General features: G+C 40.5%; 2 protein-coding genes across 2 annotated transcripts in view; one reads left to right on the forward strand and one right to left on the reverse strand.

The window, feature by feature from the left end:
• Positions 1-19,807, reverse strand: part of DENND1A (DENN domain containing 1A) — a 494,905-nt gene that overhangs the window by 459,292 nt on the left and 15,806 nt on the right. The window lies entirely within an intron of this gene.
• Positions 8,776-8,940, forward strand: LOC308352958 (small ribosomal subunit protein uS14-like; the record flags this gene model as incomplete). Its single annotated transcript, XM_080819492.1, has 1 exon — positions 8,776-8,940. The coding sequence occupies one exon, from the start codon at positions 8,776-8,778 to the stop codon at positions 8,938-8,940; it is 165 nt and encodes a 54-aa protein (XP_080675618.1).

The raw sequence follows: 19,807 nt of genomic DNA on the forward strand, positions 1-19,807 counted from the left end.
CTTCTTCCCTAACTCCAGATGCCCTTATCCAACTGCCTACTCAACATCCCTGTTTGGGTATTCAAGAAGCACTTCTAATTTAGCAAATGGCACTTTTCTTCCTCAAACCTGCGTCGCTTGAATTCCACCAATTATTTAGATTTAAAACAACCACTTGGTATCATCTTTGACACCTCCTTTATCTATATGCCGCAATCATTTACATGTCACAATCAGCAGGTTCTATTGATTTGATCATCAAAATACATCCAGAATCTGAATGCTTCTCAGCATCCCCAACGCTACGGTCCTTGCCAGATCACAACCTCACCTTGACGACTGCAACACTCTCCTGACTGATCTTGCTGCTTCCTCTCTGGCCCTCCTTTGATCAGATTTCAACTTTGGTCAGTAATCCTTTTATTGGAAAGGTCAGTTTAGGTCAGTCCTTTACCTAAAACCTCCCTGACATGTCCCCCATCACCCAAAGTCAAAGTCTTGGTTCTAGAGATGGATGATGGGCATGGCTACACCACAGCGTACACAGCTTTAGTACCCCTGAACTGAATACCGCCAAAAATGATTAAGATGGTAAATTTCACATGTATTTTACAATTAAAAAAACAAAAACAAAAACAAAAAACTGGGGATGGGGGGTAAAAAAAGTCCTTACAAGGTCTACATGCTCCAGCCTCTCCCTCTCTCTCCAACTTCATTTCATATCTTTTTCCCCTTGCTCACTGCACTCGAGGCACACTGTCCTTCCTTCAGCTCCTCAAACACACCAAATTCATTCCTATATAACAGGCCTTTGCATCCATCTTCATAAAGGTACCCCTTCCTGTCATTCAAAACTCAGCTTCTATTTCAACTCAGAAAGACCTTCCCCAATACTCTCTCTGCCATCTCATTTTAATTTTCCACAGCATACCTATCACAATCTTGGTCATTGTCAGTCTCCCTCCTATGAATGTAAACTTGCAGGAGAAGGATTTTGTCGATCATACCCACTAGTGCTTCCCAGGTACCTAAACAGTGCCTGGGACACAGCCAGAATCAAATACTGAGCAGAAAAGAAGGAATAAAGGAAGTACAGACTGGCCTTTCCTAGGGTCTGAAAGATTTCAATAAATGATAGGTGTGATTATAGACTCCCATGATTCTCAAATTTCAGCATATGAAAAGAGAGATTTCAGCCCTACTTCAAAGTTTGGGGGGGAAGGAGGCGGGGAAAGCCCAAGAATTAGCATTTCTAACTTGTAGCCAAATACTTGTCTACTAACAGGTAATGTTGATGCAGCTGCACTAGTGATCACACTTCAAGAATGAACCACTGAGGGGCGCCTGGGTGGCTCAGTAGGTTAAAGCCTCTCTGCCTTTGTTTGGCTCAGATCATGATCTCAGGGTCCTGGGATGGAGCCCTGCATTGGGCTCTCTGCTCAGGAGGGAGCCTCCTTCTCTCTCTCTGCCTGCCTCTCTGCCTACTTGTGATCTCTCTCTCTTTGCCAAATAAATAAATAAAATAAAAAAAAAAGAATGAACCACTGATCAAGTTAAATGGAATTCTTCCTCCAAATAATTTAGTACACAAAACAAAATAAATTTAAGGCATACCTTAATAATCCATCAAGAGAGCTTTTGCAATAAAACAGATTTCAAAGAAAAACAGCATTTGTAGGACTGAAGCTTACTCCTCTTCTACTGCTATCCTTAGTTACTGCCTCATTCTTCTAATGAGTAACAATAAAACTACCTGGGGCGCCTGGGTGGCTCAATTGGTTGGGCAGCTGCCTTGGGCTCAGGTCATGATCCCAAGGGTCCTGGGATCGAGCCCTGCATCAGGCTCCCCATTCAGCAGAGAGCCTGCTTCTCCTCCTCCCTCTGCCTGCAGCACTCTGTCTACTTGTGCTCTATCTCCCTGTCAAATAAATAAATAAAATCTTTTTAAAATAAATAAACAAATAAAATAATTTAAAAACTACCTAAGTTTTTCACTCAGTTCAAATACCTGCCAGAGTTCTATTACATGGAGCTAAAGAGTATGACAGTTACAAAAAAAAAAGGCAAAAAGCTGACTAAAACACTAAGAACAAATTGAACTATAATTGTAAGTTATAGTCATGCTTATCCATGATCACTTACATGTTGCCTTATGGAAGAGGTGGTGACTAATGTTATGACAAGTTATGTAACATACCAACAAATATACATAAGTTATTTTAAGGGCCAGTGAACCCAATGCAGATGGAAGCATTTTCTATTTCTTTGCAAATCAAAAAATAAATTTAAAAGTGCCTCTTCTAAATGCAAATGGCCAAGAGACTCTTAATATTTTCATTAAGCCTATAAACAATGAAGACTAACAATTTCCAGAAAGTCCCTGAGACTACCTTGAGACTGCTTATTTCCTCCATTACTCCTCTCAAGATGCTCAATATTTTTAACTACTTGGCTAAAGGAACCGAAAAACCTATTTCTGTCCTATTAACACTCACTGCTAATTCAGTACACGTAATGATGCTGAGAATACCATATTCAGAGCCAATTTTCCAATATGGACCCAAGTTTTCCCAGAACACTTCATGATATAGCTTAACATATTACCATGGAAATGTCCTGGTACTACTGCCACCATATCCCACTATTAATTGCCTTACGTCTCTATACCTTAATGATCTGGAACCCTGCCTACCTGCCAAGCAACTTTTTTTTTGCCACCCACCCTTACCTCCTGCAGCCCTGTACCCTAACATCCAGCTGTACAGAACTAGCTGTGGCCCACTCAACAAACCATGCTCTGGTTCACTAGGAACACCGTTACTGTTCTACTTCCACTATGGACTGCTTCCGTGTGCCAGGCATGATACTAAGCACTTTACATGCATTATCTCAGTTAATCTTCAACTACCCTGTGTGTGTTTACCCCCATCTAAAGAGGAGGACACTGGGACACCGGGATGGCTCAGTCCGTTAAGTGTCTGCCTTCAGCTCAGGTCATGATCCCAGGGTCCTGGGATTGAGTCCCACATCAGGCTCCTTGCTCAGCGGGGAGCCTGCTGCTCCCTCTGCCTGCCACTCCCCCTGCTTGTGCTCTCTCTGACAAATAAAATCTTTTTTAAAAATGGCTATTAAAAAAAAAAAAAAGAGGACAACACTGAAACTCAGGATAAACTAGCCAAAGTCAAAGCAAAGGAGTAGCAGAATCAACAAGAATCATCCAACAGCTCTAACCACTTTACCATTTGACATTACTGACATTATTCAGATGCGCTTCTGCAAGGAGCAGTCTTTCCAGTCTTTTGCACTTGACAATCTCATTCATCAAGCCTCAGCTCAGGCACGCCCTCCTTTCTGGAAAGCCTTTCTCAATCCCGCATAGCCACAGCACAGACAGGGTTAAGTACCCCTCCTCTACATTGCTAGGGCACCCTGTGCTTCCCCCACTCTTGCCATTCTTACCACATTCAACCCTGACGCAATTACAATTACCCAAGGGGCTTTTAAAACTCCTAATGCCCAGGCCACACCCCCAGAACAACTAAATCAGAATCTCCAGGCACCAGTATTTGTTTAAAGCTCCCCCCTCCCAACTTATTCCTGTGGAGAACCACCCACGTCCCTTTGATTAAATATCCACCTTCCCCTCTAGACTGGCAGCTTCTTGAGGGCACCGACGGTCTTCTCATAGCCCTGGTCTGACACCTGGCATAGTAAGTGTCTGATGAATGAGTCTTCCTCCAACACCTGACATGTGGTTTCCAGCTCCTAGTAACTGCTTCTCCCTGCTAATTTACTGGATACACACTGCTTACACATGACTGTTACTCTTTAAAGATATCTTCCTTTGGAGTCAAAGGTATCAATAAGTCACACCTGCTGACAACAGCCTTGGCTCTTAAATACAGAAAAATGACACACAAACAGCTAAAATGTGTTTGAAAGAAGGGAGGTCTGTTCAGTTCTTGCTTCTGGGAGAATGAAGCCTGAAAGTAAGCCAAGAGAGCATTTCTATTCAATACCACTCTTCTGAACACAATTCTCAGTGATTCACTGGAAGGGCCATGCTCAGTGCTCAGGGCCATGTTCTCAAAATGATTAAGTACACTCAGCTTGAAGTCACGAAACAGACAAAGGCTTTGACAATATTCAGGCAGCAGGAAAGCTTAATGGGTTTTTTTGTTGTTGTTGTTTTAGAGTATCATGCTATTGATCACTCTGCTGGATCATCAGCTTTCAATTAGGATCTACTTTTCCTCAATTACAACATATTATGAGATTAGGAGAAAAATATAACACTAACTCCTCATAAAATGAATCTTCCCTGCATATGGTAACCATGCTATAATGCTAGGCCCTCATCCCTTTAAGTGTTATTTAGAGCTAAAGATTTAAACACACACCGTGTTAGGATCCCTTACTCATTTCACAGCCATCAAATCTTCAAACCAGATAATATCTATCAAGCAAAATAGCAACCTATTCTCTATAGACTAATGATCTGACTTCACCACACTGTTTCTTTAGTTACAAATTTACATACTAAGGGAGCAGAGGGCGAGCAGAAGTCTACTTCAAACTTCATAGCAGTTAAACTGTCTTAAGTTGACAACAAAGTCAATCGAAACTGTATACACTTCAGAACATGCTAGCAAACATCACCTACTAAACATTGATTCCTTTAAGCCAGACAAACAAGCAAAAGGGTAGTGTTAATATTTCCAACAAGTCTCCATTTGTTCCAGTGAACTCTGAAATTAAAGCCGTTTTTCCAGGCTGAAAATGCTGTATCAAAGGGTGCTTTCTAACCCATAACAAGTTAACACCTCCATAGAAGAATGCAGTCATTGTTAAGACTTGTTAGAAAATGATTAACTTAGTTGTGTAATTATACAAACAAGTCGTTTCAAGGTTTTACACTTAACTTTTCATTTCTAATAATGCTCTCAGGATCAGATTAATAAAGATACACAGATCCTGCTGTGCGAGGAGTTGCAAAGTTTCACCTTTTCATATAGGAAAGATTCTCGTGCCACCCTGTGTAAAGCAAGCTAATGGAAGAAATTTAGCTGAGTTCCAAGAAGAAAAACAGTGCCTGCACACCCCTCGGCAATGCGAAATACTCCATACATTTTTTTTTAAAGATGTATTTATTTGAGACAGAGAGAAAGAGAATGTGTGCCTGTGAGAACAGGTGGAGGGGCAGTGGGAGAGGGTGAGGGAGTCTCAGACTCACCCACTGAGCACCGATGGCAAGACCCTGAGATCACGACCTGAGCGAAATCAAGAGTCAGGCACCTAACCAACTGAGCCACCCAAGCGCCCCAATACTCCATACTGTTTAAAGAAATTCTCCACTGTGCTGAGCTACAGTGTAAAATATAGACTCTTCAACCATATTAATAACATTTGCAAAGATCATGTCTATTTCATTAACACTTTTGTGCTTAAAAAATATTTAAAAGCCTCCCCTTCCCTAACTTTTCCTCCGTCCTTTCTGAACAATTTAGTCCCAAAGTTATTACCTAGGCAAAGCAAGGTAGACGTTCACGTGGGCAATGGCCCAGCGTGCACTGTCAGAGCCTGAGCAGGCCGAGGAAAGTATCCCTCAAGGTCCCTGCCAAGGGATGTCAGAGCATGAGCAGGGTAGGAGGCTATCCATACCAAGGGGTGGCCTGGCAATACAATGCCAGATCCAAGTGGATAAGGAAGGCATTCATTCAGGGGGAGCAGCCGGGCATGGGGAGCCAGAACTTGAGTGGAATGAGAAATGTGTCCAAACACATGGATGGCCAGGCCTGAAACATGAGTGGGGAGAAGAATGTGACCCCCAGAGGTACAAGGCTGTCAGAGGCCAAGAGGGTGAGGAGCATGTCCTCCTAGAATACAGTGTGGAAGCCTGGGTCTGTATGAAAAGTTTGTCCAGGTGGGTTTGGGGCAGGCTTGCTCAGCATGATGGAGAGTCAGAGTCTGAGCATGGTACCCACAAGGCAGTGGAGAGGGCAGGGGTCCATCAAACTACAGGAGTAGGTATGATGATCCTAGGAAAACAAGGTGAAAGAGGAGACCATCCATATAGGGTAGGGATGAAGGGGCCCAAGACCCGTACAGAGGGCCTGCTTTCTCACAGATGAAGTAAACAAGAAACTAGAATGAATTCTACAGAGTTGGGTTTGAATTGGAGGTATTAGTGTGAACTCAAGGTTTTCAATAAATATATAGATAAGGAAATAAAACATAAATGCAACCTGACTTTCAAACATACGCATATTTCCTGGCTCTGTCTACTGACAGGGCCTAGTAGCAGCAAAATCCCCAATAGTAATGAGCATATCTCGTACCCAGACGTTGGGTTCCTAATACAACTCTTCTCTAACAGGAACTAGAGCTCCTCGGGGAAAGAGCTGATTCCAGGGCTAGGGCAGAGAAAGTACAAAATGAGCTGGAACATCTTATTGTGTCAGAAAGCAAAGAAGTACTCAAAGAATGACAGGAACTGTCAAAAGACCAGCTTGAAAAGACTCCCACTGGACAGATCTGGGGAAATGTAAGCATCAAACTCAGTAAGGACATTAACAGATTATTAACTCATCAAATAAAACAGGAAACCATGAGTCCACATTGATATAAATAAGTGAATTGAAAACTGAATGAGAAATGGACCATTTACATGGTTTCAAAGTACCTTCCCACAAAATATTTACTAATTGCAAGAGGGAAAAGAGTAACTTTTTAGTGTAGAAGTTTAGCAAAAACTACCTTAATCAACTCATTAAAGTGATCAACGTAAGTAATGAGAGAAATTATTAGAATGCAATGGGAAAACAGCATCATTTCCAGGACATTTCTGTCAAAGATGCTTCACCACAATCTAATCTTAAAAAACATCAGACAAGGGGCGCCTGAGTGGCTCACTGGGTTAAAGCCTCTGCCTTTGGCTCAGGTCATGATCTCAGGGTCCTGGCATCGGGCTCTCTGCTCAGTGGGGAGCCTGCTTCCCCCCCTCTCTCTGCCTGCCTCTCTGGCTACTTGTGATCTCTGTCAAATAAATAAATAAAATCGTTTAAAAAAAGAAAAAAGAAAGAAACATCAGACAATCAGACAAATTCAAATTGAGAGATCATCTAAAAAAAATCTGGCCTGTAATCTTTAAAAGTGTCAGGTCAGAGAAATCAAGGAAAGTCTAAAGAGCTCTTCCAGACTGAAGGAATCCAAAGAGACATGACAACTGCACACAATGTATGATTCTAAACTGGATCTTTTTGCTATAATAAAAAAATGTTACTAGGGACTACTGAAATTTGAATGGGGTCTAAGGCTTAAATGTAGTAATGCATCAACATTAATTTCCTGATTTTGATGTTTGATTGTGGTTTTATATTTGTCAGAAAAGCCCATTGAAGTATTCAGGGGTGATGAGGCATCAGATCAACACCTCACTTGAAATTGTTTTGTTTTTTAAAGTTCTTTATATTATTTACAGTGCACTGGATAGAACAGGGTATTACCTTAGCAACGGGGAATAATTAATCCTAGGCTGAGTACTGCTTTAGTCCCACCTAACAAATCTTAAAATCAAAACCCAGAGGATCAAACTCTTTCAGACTCAACTTATGAAATATATGAAACAATGGTTTTCAAGATATCAGGCAGCAAAGCACAGCAATTTCTTGAGAGATGGAAAACAAATGAGAAGAGCTTTCGATTGCCTCAAATGACTGCCAGAAGTCCAAGAATATTTGTAAGAACACAAAAATACCCCACACCCAACAATATTAAATACACAGTGTCTGGCAGTCAATAAAAAGATTACCAGGCACGCAAAGAATTAGGAAAATACAACCCATAACAAGAAAAGCCAACCTAAAACTTACACAGATGTTAGAATTAGAAGACAGGACATTCAAATAGTTGTTCTAACTATATTCCAAGTGTTTATAAAATTAAGAGACGTGATTCAAAAAAGAATCAACTGAATTTCTAGAGATAAAACGACAATGAAAAATCTACCAAATGAGATTAACTACAGAATAAACACTGAAGAAAAGATTAATGAACTTGAAGACATGAAACATACAAAGGGAAAAAATTCAAACAAACCCAAACCATCACTGACCCATGGAACAACTTCACACTGCCTAAATGTATCAGTAATTGGAATCCCCAAAGACAGGAGGAGGCAGAAAAACTAAATATGATCAAAAACTTTCTAAATTTGATGAAAACAATAAATGCACAAACCCAAAAATCTCAACAAACTTCAAGCACAAGAAACAGGAAGAAATCTAAGGCACATCATAACCAAATTGCTCAAAATCAGTATTAAAGAGAAAATCTTAAAAGCAGAACAAAAACACATGTTATATTCACAGGAACAAAGATTAGAATGACAGATTTCTTGTCAGAAACTAGGCAAATGAGTGAACAGCAGAGCAGCATCTCTTAGGTACTGAAAGAAACTGACAACCTTGAATTCTATTCCCAGAGACTATTTCAAAAGTGAAGACAAAATAAAGATTTTTTTCAGACATTACAAATGCTGAAAGAATTCACCACCAGCAGACCTGCACTACAAGAAATGTTATAAGTCCTTCCGGCAGAAAGAAATAATGGAAATATAGAAATATGGACCTCTACCAAGAAATAAGGAGCATCAGAAATGGTAACTACATGAACTAAATAAGTCAAATGATCATCTTATTAGATGCAGATGGTTTCACTGGAGAATTCTAAGAAACATTGAAAGAATTAATACCAATTATACCTTTTGCCTTGTTGCATCTGATGGGGATGGGAAAGATGGGTCACCAGCAGCTCTACTGGAGCCATCTGAGGAAATATGGCCAGGGTTCCTGTTGCGTCTGCTCAAACCCACATGGTCCGATCCAGATACACAGCCTCAATATGTACCACCAGTGTTTCTACCAGTACTCAAGGGATATAGGCTTCATTAAGTTGGAGTAAATGAACTTCCTTGAATGGGTCATCCAAGAGACCTACTGAAGATACCCAAGATACCTACCCTAATGCCAACTCCCTGTACATAAAATTAAAATATTTCAATTAAAAAAAAAAGAATACCAAATTCTACACAATATCTTCCAGAAACAGAAGAGGACGAAACACTTCAACTCATTATACAAGGCCAGTGTTACTCTAATACCAAAACCAGACAAAGACAGTACCAAAAATATAAATTATACACACACACACACACACACACACACACACACACAGTAGATCAATATCCTTTTAGCTACAAAAATCCTTACCAAAATACTAGTAAACAGAATTCAACAAGATACACCATGACCAAGTGGAATTTATTCCAGGGATGTAAGGCTGACTTAATATTGAAAATCAATCAATAGAGTCTATGCCATCTTAATAGGCTAAAAAAGAAAAATCAAAATTATATCAATCACAGAAAAAGCAGTTCATAAAATTCAAAACATATTCATGGTAAAAATTCAGAAAACTAGGGATAGAGGGGATCTTCCTCAAGCTAATAAGGGACCTCTATGAAAAACTTAGAGTTAACATTATACTTCATGGTGAAAGACTGAATACCTTCCTTCTAGGATTAGAAATAAAACAAGGATATCCACCCTCACCACTTAGCCATTATACTGAACAGTTAAGCCAGGGCAATAAGGCAAGAAAAACAAAAGGCATATGGGCTGAAAAGGAAGCAATCAATTTTTTCCTATTTGCAGACATGACCATCTATGTAGAAAAGAATTTTGAATTGATATTGAGATAATTTCATTCTCTTCTATCTACAATTTTTCCATTTTCATCTAACCTCCTTCTAAGGCTTTCTCCATGCACTCCTCTGATGGTGTTCAAAATCAAAACCATAGATTTAGATAGCTAAGGATATAAGACTTCAAAAGCAAAAACCAGGGGCGCGTGGCTGGCTCAATTGGAAAATCATGGGACTCTTGAACTCAGGGTTGTGAGTTTGAGCCCATGTGGGATGTAGAGATTACTAAAAATAATAAACTTTTAAAAAGCACAAACCATAAATAAATAAAAAAATTTTTTAAAGGGGGGGGGGCGCCTGGGTGGCTCAGTGGGTTAAGCCTCTGCCTTTGGCTCAGGTCATGATCTCAGAGTCCTGGGATGGAGCCCCACATCAGGCTCTCTGCTCCGCCTACTTGTGATCTCTCTCTGTGAAATAAATAAAATCTTTAACAAGCACAAACCATAATGTGAAAAACTGATGGGTTTGATTACATCAAAATTAAGAATTTTTGTTCAAAAAAGGAATTTTTACTTAAAATGGAAATATTCTGTCCATTTAGGGGGGTGTGTGTGTGAGAGAGAGAGAGACAGAGACAGAGACCTATAGGAAAATATCCAGCATCATTCAATTTTAACAGCAACTCATGGAACACCAAAGTTCTATGGGAACACAGCTTAAAAACTGCTATGAATTGATCCATCACTAAGAAGCAAAATACAGGAATATTCCCTAAGAACATAAAGGGGCCAGGATTAAAAACAAGTTGAGTCAGATTCTCTCTGTTAAGAATCCAGAACTGACTCTCAGAGCTGGCATCAGCTTTACCACTTGTTCTAGAACTTAGGTCCATCCACTGTTCCAACAAAATCACCTGAGGAAACTTTATGAAAACACAGATTCCCAGGTCCCAAAGATTCTAGTTCAGAGGGTCTAGAGTGAGGTCCCAAAATTTTTTTTAAGTTCCCCAGGTGATTCTGGTGAATAGCCAGCCAGGTTTAGGACCCACTTAAATAACAATGCTTAAAACTGAAAGACAGAGGGAAACAGAAAATCCAATGCAAGAGTCTGTATGGTCCCTGACAGACTAGAAGAGCCTAAAGGTTGTGGGAGTGCTTTAAAGGCCTAATTACGGTACTTTATTAGCTCCTGAGTAAGTGGTCGGGAGTGTGCAGGCTCTGTGTGACCAGTCATGGACACCCATTCAAACGTCTGCCATTTCCTTAACATAAAGGGCATTAACAGAGTGGAAAACAACTTTAAATTTTCCTAATGATTTTCAGCGATGGTGGGTCTGCTTACTCACCGAGGTAAATAAGATCCATTTTTAATTTAGAACATCATTATTTTTGATGGTTTACCTATTTTCTAGATTTACAGATAGATGGTAATTAATCAGACATTTAAACTGATCAATATAAGGAAAGGCATCTTGGAATACCTAATGAGCCTAAGTCCACAGGCCCTCACTCTCCGAGAACTCCAAGACCAACCGGAGGAACAAAAAACAATCCACAGACTCACCAAGTAATGCTTCAGAGCAAAGTCAACATTAAAGCCAAGAATACATACTGTAAAACAGCAAGAGGTGAAAGAAGCAGAAGTCCTAGAATGGTGAAAACTATCTGCTTGCCCTGGTTCTGGCAATGAACTAGCTGTGCAGCTTGGAGCAAGAAATGAGAGCCAGGAGGTCTAAAACATGAGCATGTGGGGACTGGCTGTAGCATAGCTTTAAAGACTTCCCTCTGTAGGATCCAATTTTCCCTCTATGAAGAGATCACTAAGAAAGATCTATTCCAGTTCTGACATCTTGTAGCTCTAGCATTCTAAATCAAAGAGATTTGCAAAATCTTTTTTTTTTTGCAAAATACAAAGTCATATTTTAGTTGTTAATATGAAGGCTCATGATTTTTATATCAAAATATTGATTTACGGGTGCCTGGTTGGCTCAGTCGGTTGAGCCTCTGACTCTTGGTTTCAGCTCAGGTCCTGATCTTATGGGTCAAGGGTCACGGGATGGAGCCCCACAACAGCTCCTACCCCAGCAAGGAGTCTACCTGAAGGATTCTCTTCCTCTGCCCCTACAGGCACACACACTAAAATAAGTAAACCTTGAAATATATACACTGATGTAGACTACTACAAATGCTAATTTCCCAACTTATAAAAGTTCTTTGTCCTAATTATCAATTAGACAAATACTTAAGAGAAAGACCCCCCCTTTTTTTAAGATTTATTTATTTACTTTAGGGGAAGGGTAGGAGAGGGAGAGCAACAGACTCCCCATTGCACAGGGAGCCTGATGTGGGGCTTGCTCTTACAACCCTGAGATCATGACCTGATTGGAAATCAAGAGTTGGATCCTTCACTCGGCCACCCACGAGCCCCAAAATTCACTTTTCTAAGGCAGTGGTTTTTAGTGTAGACCAGAGATGTATCAGAGGCCTTAGGGGGAAAGGGAAGGGAATGAAAGAGATCCATCACATAGATCTACTTTTATGGTTTTTCTGAAGATTTATTTATTTATTTGAGAGAGAGAGAGAGTGAGGCATGCCCCAGGGTGCATGTGGTGGGGGTTGGGGGAGGAGGAGCAGGGAGCGAGCAGGGGGAGGAGGAGCAGGGAGCAAGCAGGGGAAGGAGCAGAGGGAGGGACACACACTCCCCGCCCAGCAGGGAGCCCCACACTGGGTTTGATCCAGGGAACCTGAGCTCATGATCTGAGCTAAAACCAAGACTCAGACTCAACCTGAGCCACCGAGACACCCCTACTTTTACTGTTTTACCTCTAAATTTTACATAAGGCTCCTCTGACACAGAGTTCCACACCTTAAAAAAATAATGAAAAATAAAACAAAACTCAAAAAGCATGTATGCAAACAAAACAAACATGTAAGACAGCTATGTTTATTACCCAGTGTACCAGTGAAGAAACTAACGTGCAGACTGTTCAAGTACTTGTCTGAGCTCACACATTTAGGAAATGAAGCTGGGACCAGAACCCAGGCATTTTGGCTCCAAAGCCCGTGTTCCTAACTACTATGCTAAGCTCTACATGGCACAACACAGTTTAGAAAATGAAGACAAAACTCTAACATGAATCTGAGACTCCCAAATGCATTCAGTAATAAAAATACTAATTAGCATGAGAAGCAATGTTGTTTGCAACTGAGCCTCGCTAGACCCTTCAGCTTCTGCCACCACCAGCTACCAACACACAACACATAGTCCCCCATGTGACAGTCACACTGACCTTCTCATCAGGCCTCAATCACCTATGCCTTTTAGGTATATTTACCATGTGTTGAGCTAATTCAGAAGGGCTGGGAACTGTTCAGAGCGTTTTATATACCACACCTCCTTTTATCTACATGACAATCCTGTGAGGTAAGGGAGTCTTGGAGGATTTTACAAAATAGTCTTATAGAAATTAAATAGCTTGCCCCAAGGGCAAATATCTAGTAAGCAGCAGTGTATGAACTCAAACCCAGGTCTGCTGTGACTTCATAACGTATGTTCCTGAGCACAATCTCCTTCCTAAAACGTGCTCTATCACCAAGCATCGGACTCACTCAAGATGCATCTACAACAGGGCTTGGCACTGGAGATATTAGCCGAATCAATGACTAAATGAAAGAATGCCTCCTCCCCTCTGGAGGCCTCTCTGACTCCCTCACAAAACACAGTTGCTCTCTCTACATTGTCACAAGACTTGTTTCAAAGCTCTACTATACAGGCTTCCCAGAAGCTAGTCCATTCTTTCTAGTTACATGTACGTAGAACCCACTAGACTGGAACTTTGTTTCACTTCATCTTCTTATTCTCAGCCTCTAACAAAGGCCTGGCTTTTAACAAGCACTGGTAAGTTTGTTAATTGAATGAATTTCCCTGAGGAGAAGGGAGATGAATAAGAGACTCATGATTCATATTAAAACTTCTTTTTCCTCAAGAAATAAACAACATTCAAAGCTGTGATATACTCAAATGTGTGCTCTATAAATATTTTTAGGTTTCAACTATCATCAGAGGCATCTAAATTTAACTCATTCAACACATATTTATGAGTAATCTAAATACACACATATAATGGCTCTTAAGGAGCTTACAGTCTAGTCAAGGAGATAAAACATAATAAAATGTAAAGGTAAACAGTAAGACATGAGCTGCCATGAGGAAATACAAGACTAGGTGCCACACAATTGGTAAAACAAAATGCTATGGGCTTGCAAGTTGAAGACCTCATCCTGGCAGCAGGCCATCGGTCTGATTACCTGTGGACAGTCTACAATGAGGCCCCTGACAGTCAATAGCAAAATAAGGGAGACAAGGGGACAGCGCAGTGTGTTTTCCATATAAAAGCACGTAATTTTTAAAACCATCCTTAATCTGACATGTTCTTCCTGCTCTTTGCTGTAAAAATGTAATTTCTTTTCAAAAATGATGATGATGGGCGATGATCATTTCTTTGTGGTTCCACAAACCTTGTTTTTAAGATTTTAGTGGTGCAAAATTCCAAACATCTGGAAACTACTGAGCGAGGACACTCTACGATGACTCTCTGGAAGAGGGAGAACTTGAAGTGAACCTTGAAGAGTGAACAGGATTTGGCTGGGTGGGGAGGACAGGAGATTTGAAGCAGGGGAAATGGCCTGATAAAAATACAGAGGTGCTAACTGTTCATATAAAGTCTGAAGAATAGTAACTAAATCAGGTTGAAACTTGGAAAAACTGCAGCTGTGAATTCCATTTCTGGCAATATGACAAGCTAAGTATACTTCTGATGCTCTACTGAAACAATTATAAATAATGGATGTTTTTATCTTCTCAACTAAATACACTGACGAGCTTGGAAGGAAATAAGGAAGATTCAGATGAAGAACTGAATGAAGCTAAGAACACAACAGGGTGAAAAGCAAAACACAAAAACTAGCTTTCCCCTCGAAGGCATTTATTTACATCACCCAATGCAAGATTCATTCTCCCAATTAAATGGGGCTCAAGGAATACAAGGCAAAAGTAACATCCAGCCTGAGAAAGAAATGATAATATATGCTTCTCCCTCATAATTTAAACTGGGACTACAAAGGCGATCAAGATAGAAACCCATCCACATACACACACATCTCAGGAACTAAAATGAAAACAATTACTCTCAAAACTTGGCAATCTTCCTGCAAGTTCAACCACAACCTGGCCCTCACAAGGGATTGCTACTGAATGGTCAAAAACCTCAACCCAGGAATGCAAGTTGAAATGGTCACAAACTGAAAGCGGCCACAGAGCTCTAACAAGAAATATGTAAATCATCTCCGGAAAAATTCACTTCAACCTTAGCCTAAACATACACATATACACACACAGTCCCAAGAAATAGTTTGTGGGCAAAAATTACATCCCTCCGGGAAACAAAGCCCATAAATAAGAACCTGAGAAATAAAAGATGGCGGAATCAGACTTTTGAAGACTTCAGATATTGGAAGTATGAGTTACAGGACATGGAATGCTCAATAAGCTTAAAGAAATAAAAGAATTAAAAATGAGTAAAGTAAAACTATGATATGATCAAGCAAAACTGAAAAAGAAAAACATATTTCTCAAAATAAGAAAAAAATAACTCAACGGTTGGCTAAGAGCAGAAAGGTCACAATCAACACAAATTAGAGATACAACCAAAGTGAATTAGCGAACCTACAGAAATTGTACAGAACAGTGTTTAGAGACAGAAATTATTTAAAAAAAAAAAAAAAAGCAGAAGATAGGGATATCCGGATGGCTCAGTTGGTTAAGCATCTGTTTTCAGCTCAGGTCATGATGCCAAGGCCCCGGGATCGAGTCTCACATCAGCTCCCTGCTCAGTGGGGAGCCTGCTTCTCCCTCTCCCTGCTGCTCCCCCTGCTTGTGCTCTCTGTCTGACAAGTAAATAAATGAAATCTTTTGATAACTAAATAAAAATTAAAAAGCAAAAGACAAAGATAGACCCAGAAATTCTAAGACTAATCAATATTCCAGAAGAGGTAAGGAGAATGGGGCACAACCCAAGCTGGTTTCAAGGCTCTATGTACCCTTTTTGGATTCCCATCTCCACTTAGTTCTTGGTATGAAAAGAGCTGAAAATTTTCCAAAACTGACAAGAGATACATATTCACACATTCAAGGAGTCCAATGAATGCAGAGCAGGATAAATAAAAAGAAATCTGGAAGTTCTGGTTCCAAGTAAAATATAGTCAGCATACTCCACCTTGTCTCTCACAGCTATAAAATACTTCTATACACCCAGGGTCAAATTCAAGGAGCACCTACGTGAGGGATCAAAAAAGGTAAACAATAGTACATGGACTGGGGCAGAAGATCAGAATTCAAAATTTCACCAAATCAGTGATAAACCATACCTTTACCATTTCCTTTCCTCTGGTATCACTCAGCATGGACATAAGGCGGCATAAAAACTGGAAGTTGACAACAGCATAGACAGAGTTCCAGGAAAAGCACTCTATTTCAGGCTCAAGGAATGGGAAAGTGGGAGGATCTACAGATACCTAAAGCAGTGAGTGAAGAACCTTCCTTTCCAACCAGTAGTGTAACCCGAAGAGAATGGGGCAAATCCCAATTACTTATTTGTCCTCTGTGCCCTCCCACTGCTAGGTCTGGACCACAGATGTAGTCGTGGGAGGTGCACAGCAGAACAGGATAAATAAAGCCCCAGTTTTCTGGCCAGCAGAACTGACAGGGAGCCCCAGGGAACTGGGGAGATAACAGAAGGAGGGAAGCTCAGGAACATGACCCCATAAACTTGATTTTGAACACCACGGCCCATCTCTGAGTCTATCAGGAAGGCATGAGGGTGCCAGGTGCTCCACATTCTTCCTAACACTTCCTAATGTAAGTCTCTTTAATTTTAGCCATTCTACGGGATGTGTCAGGGCTTTCTCAAGGTAGTTTTAATTTGCATTTTCCCAATGACTAATGATGCTAAGCATCTTTTCATAAGTTTATTTGCCATCTGTATATCTCCTTTGATGAAGCATTCAAATCTTTAGACCATTTTTCTTAGACTGTTTGTCTTACTGAGTTGTAAGAGTTTATAAATTGAGTTTTTAGAACTCAATGCCTTGACTTGTCATTTCCCTAAAGAGTGTCTTTGGATGAGCAAAAGATTTCATTGTGATAAAGTCTAATGTATCCATTACTCTTGTATAGTTTCACTTTTGTGTCCTACTTAGGAAGGTAAATTTGACAGCACTTCATCATAATACTGAAGGGACAAGTAACAGGAGAGATATTGAAGAGAATGCCTAGATTTCTGTCTTGCGTGAATGAATTAATGCATATAATACTGAGACCATTTTCTCAAAGGACATCTGTAACTCATTGTTAAACCAAACTGTCTCCTCTGGATTCCCATCTCTACTGACATCCCCGCAGCATTCTACACTATACAAGTCTCTTCCTTCCCCGAGGTTCAAACCTTGACCTGTGCTTTGCTGTATTCAGCCTGAAAACAACTCTCACAGCTTCATTTTCTTCATTCGCACCAGTGATTTCCAAATCTCTATGCTCTCTTCCTAGTAACAGTGGCACCCAATATTTACTGATGGCCTTACTCTAAGACAGGCACTAAGCCTACATTCTAACTGCCTGTTGCATTCTTCTCCTCGGCCCTGTCATGAGTTTAGAGTCAACCAAAGCCGCTCTTGACCTCCCCGCCAGTTCTCCCTCCTGACTCACCAGTTTCTGTTCATGAGGTTTTGATGCTCCCAGATCGAAAACCGTGATATTGTCACTTTTACTTTACTTCCTCTTCTCTCCCCCGTATTCAATTAATTTAATAGTTCTCCAGTTTGCTACTTAAAACACTGCAGGTTTAGGAACCAGGCTGAAGTGCCAAAAATGGCCACTTCCCAATTTGCATGAAAAAATAATGTAATCTAATTTAAGTTTTCACCATAAATTTTTCTTAAGCCTTTCTCCTCTTCTATTCTAAAATATAATATAAAATAGTATCTGATTTAGGGGGAAAATGTAGTTTGACATTTAATATATAAATATTTCAGAGTATTCCACACAATACCATGACTTGTAGGTACCCCATCACCTGAACGGGTTTGAGCACCACTGAGCTAATAATGTACAACTCCTATTCCTGCTAAATTGTTCTTTCCTACGCAGTATGAAACTTTCCCAGTGAGGAAGTCAGACCAAGGTGGGAAAGGTGAGACCAATTTGCCAGAGAAAACATTAAGAAGTAGGCCATCAGAACTCTCTATAAATTTCTTCCTTTTTAATTCCAGGCTGTGACTGCCCGTCCTCTGGTACCAAAGAGAACAGCCATCTTACAGGTGGAGGAGAAATAACTTTCAGTGATCAGTGTAAAAATAAATGACTTTATACTGTAGTCACCACAAGTGAGGCACATCCAGGCTGTACCCTCCACATTCTGAACTTTCTCTGCTGATTCTCAGGATTTACTCCAGGAATAAAGCATAACAACATTAGCCTCAGAAAACAAATACAAATATTTACAATCCCAAAGGGGATCTGCCAAAGCCACATGATTTGGGGATCATCAGTTATTTGGAACAATCACAAACAATGGGGTTAAATATATGAAAAGACTACTTATTGATTATACTCTTTTAAGATTTTATTTATTTATTTATTTGACAGAGAGAAAGATCACAAGTAGGCGGAGAGGCAGGCAGAGAGAAAGGGGGAAGCAGGCTCCCCGATGAGCAAAGAGCCCAATGCAGGGCTTGATCCTAGGACCCTGAGATCATGACCTGAGCAGAAGGCAGATGCTTAACCTACTGAGCCACCCAGGCACCCCTGATCATACTCTTTTAAGATGAAACCAAATCAACACCAAACCTCTACACTGTATTAAACATTCATTTAATTATTCAGTGTGTATTAACTGAGTACCTACTATGTGCCTCATCCTGTGTAAGTCACTCAAGGTTTAACAGTGAACAAGGCTTTTACAGTACCTGACTTCATGAAGTTTGTAGACCACAGGAAAAACAAGAAGAGTAACAGTGAACTGACCAGATCATGTCTGCCCTTTGGAAGACTCATTCCGGACACTGTACAGATAGGACTGGAGAGAAGCAAGAGTGGTAAAGAACCCAGTCGGGAGGAATCACAGCCATTATGCTTAGAGTACGGTGGCCTGGACCAAGAGGACAGCAGTGGAGAAGGAGGAGAGTACATGAATAAACAGGACTTGATATCTGGATTTAGGAGGTGAGATGTCTCCAACATCTTACTGATCTTTTCCTCCCTCCTGCCCTCCATCTGCCTACTTAGGATTTATGAAATGTCTTTAGTTCTCATTACTCACCACTCTGTAACTGACTCCCAAACTATCTTTAGCTCCCACCTCTCCAATGACCTTCAGGTCCAAAATTTCAACTGTCCCTGGAGAGCACCCCATGGATAGTAAACTCACACTCAATAGACCCCAAATCAGGGGCGCCTGGGTGGCTCAGTGGGTTAAGCATCTGCCTCCAGCTCAGGTCACGATCCCAGGGTCCTGGGATCGAGCTCCGCATCCGGCTCTCTGCTCAGCAGGGAGCCTGCTTCCCCGCACCCTCTATGCCTGCCTCTCTGCTTACTTGTGATCTCAGTCTATCAAATAAATAAATAAAATCTTAAAAAAAAAAAAAAGAACTCAAATCAAAGCAATGAGAAAAAAAATCAAGCCCAGAAAAATCTCTACTTCCTTCTTTTTTAATGCCAGCACTGCCACCTTTTCCTCTGTCACCCTGGCTACAAACCCTAGAGTCATCATCTATCTGGTTGTGAAGACTTTATAATCTTCTGATACCTACTTCTTAACACCTCGTACTGATAACTGGATTCTTAAAAGACATTGTGATGCAAACCAAAAGGAAACATCCAAATATCAATCCTCATTACCTCTCTTCTATTATAATAGGTTAATAGGTCTACCCGCCTTCAGTCACTGTGCCCTTCAATTCTGGTTACACTCATGGATCATACACACATACTTTAAATAGGTAGGGAGAGCCACTTAATCTCTTGAATTATTTTTAAAATTAGTTATATTGGTTATAATAATTACACACAATA

This window comes from Martes martes (assembly GCF_963455335.1).
Source record: "Martes martes genome assembly, chromosome: 12".
NCBI classification, from domain to species: Eukaryota; Metazoa; Chordata; class Mammalia; order Carnivora; family Mustelidae; genus Martes; species Martes martes.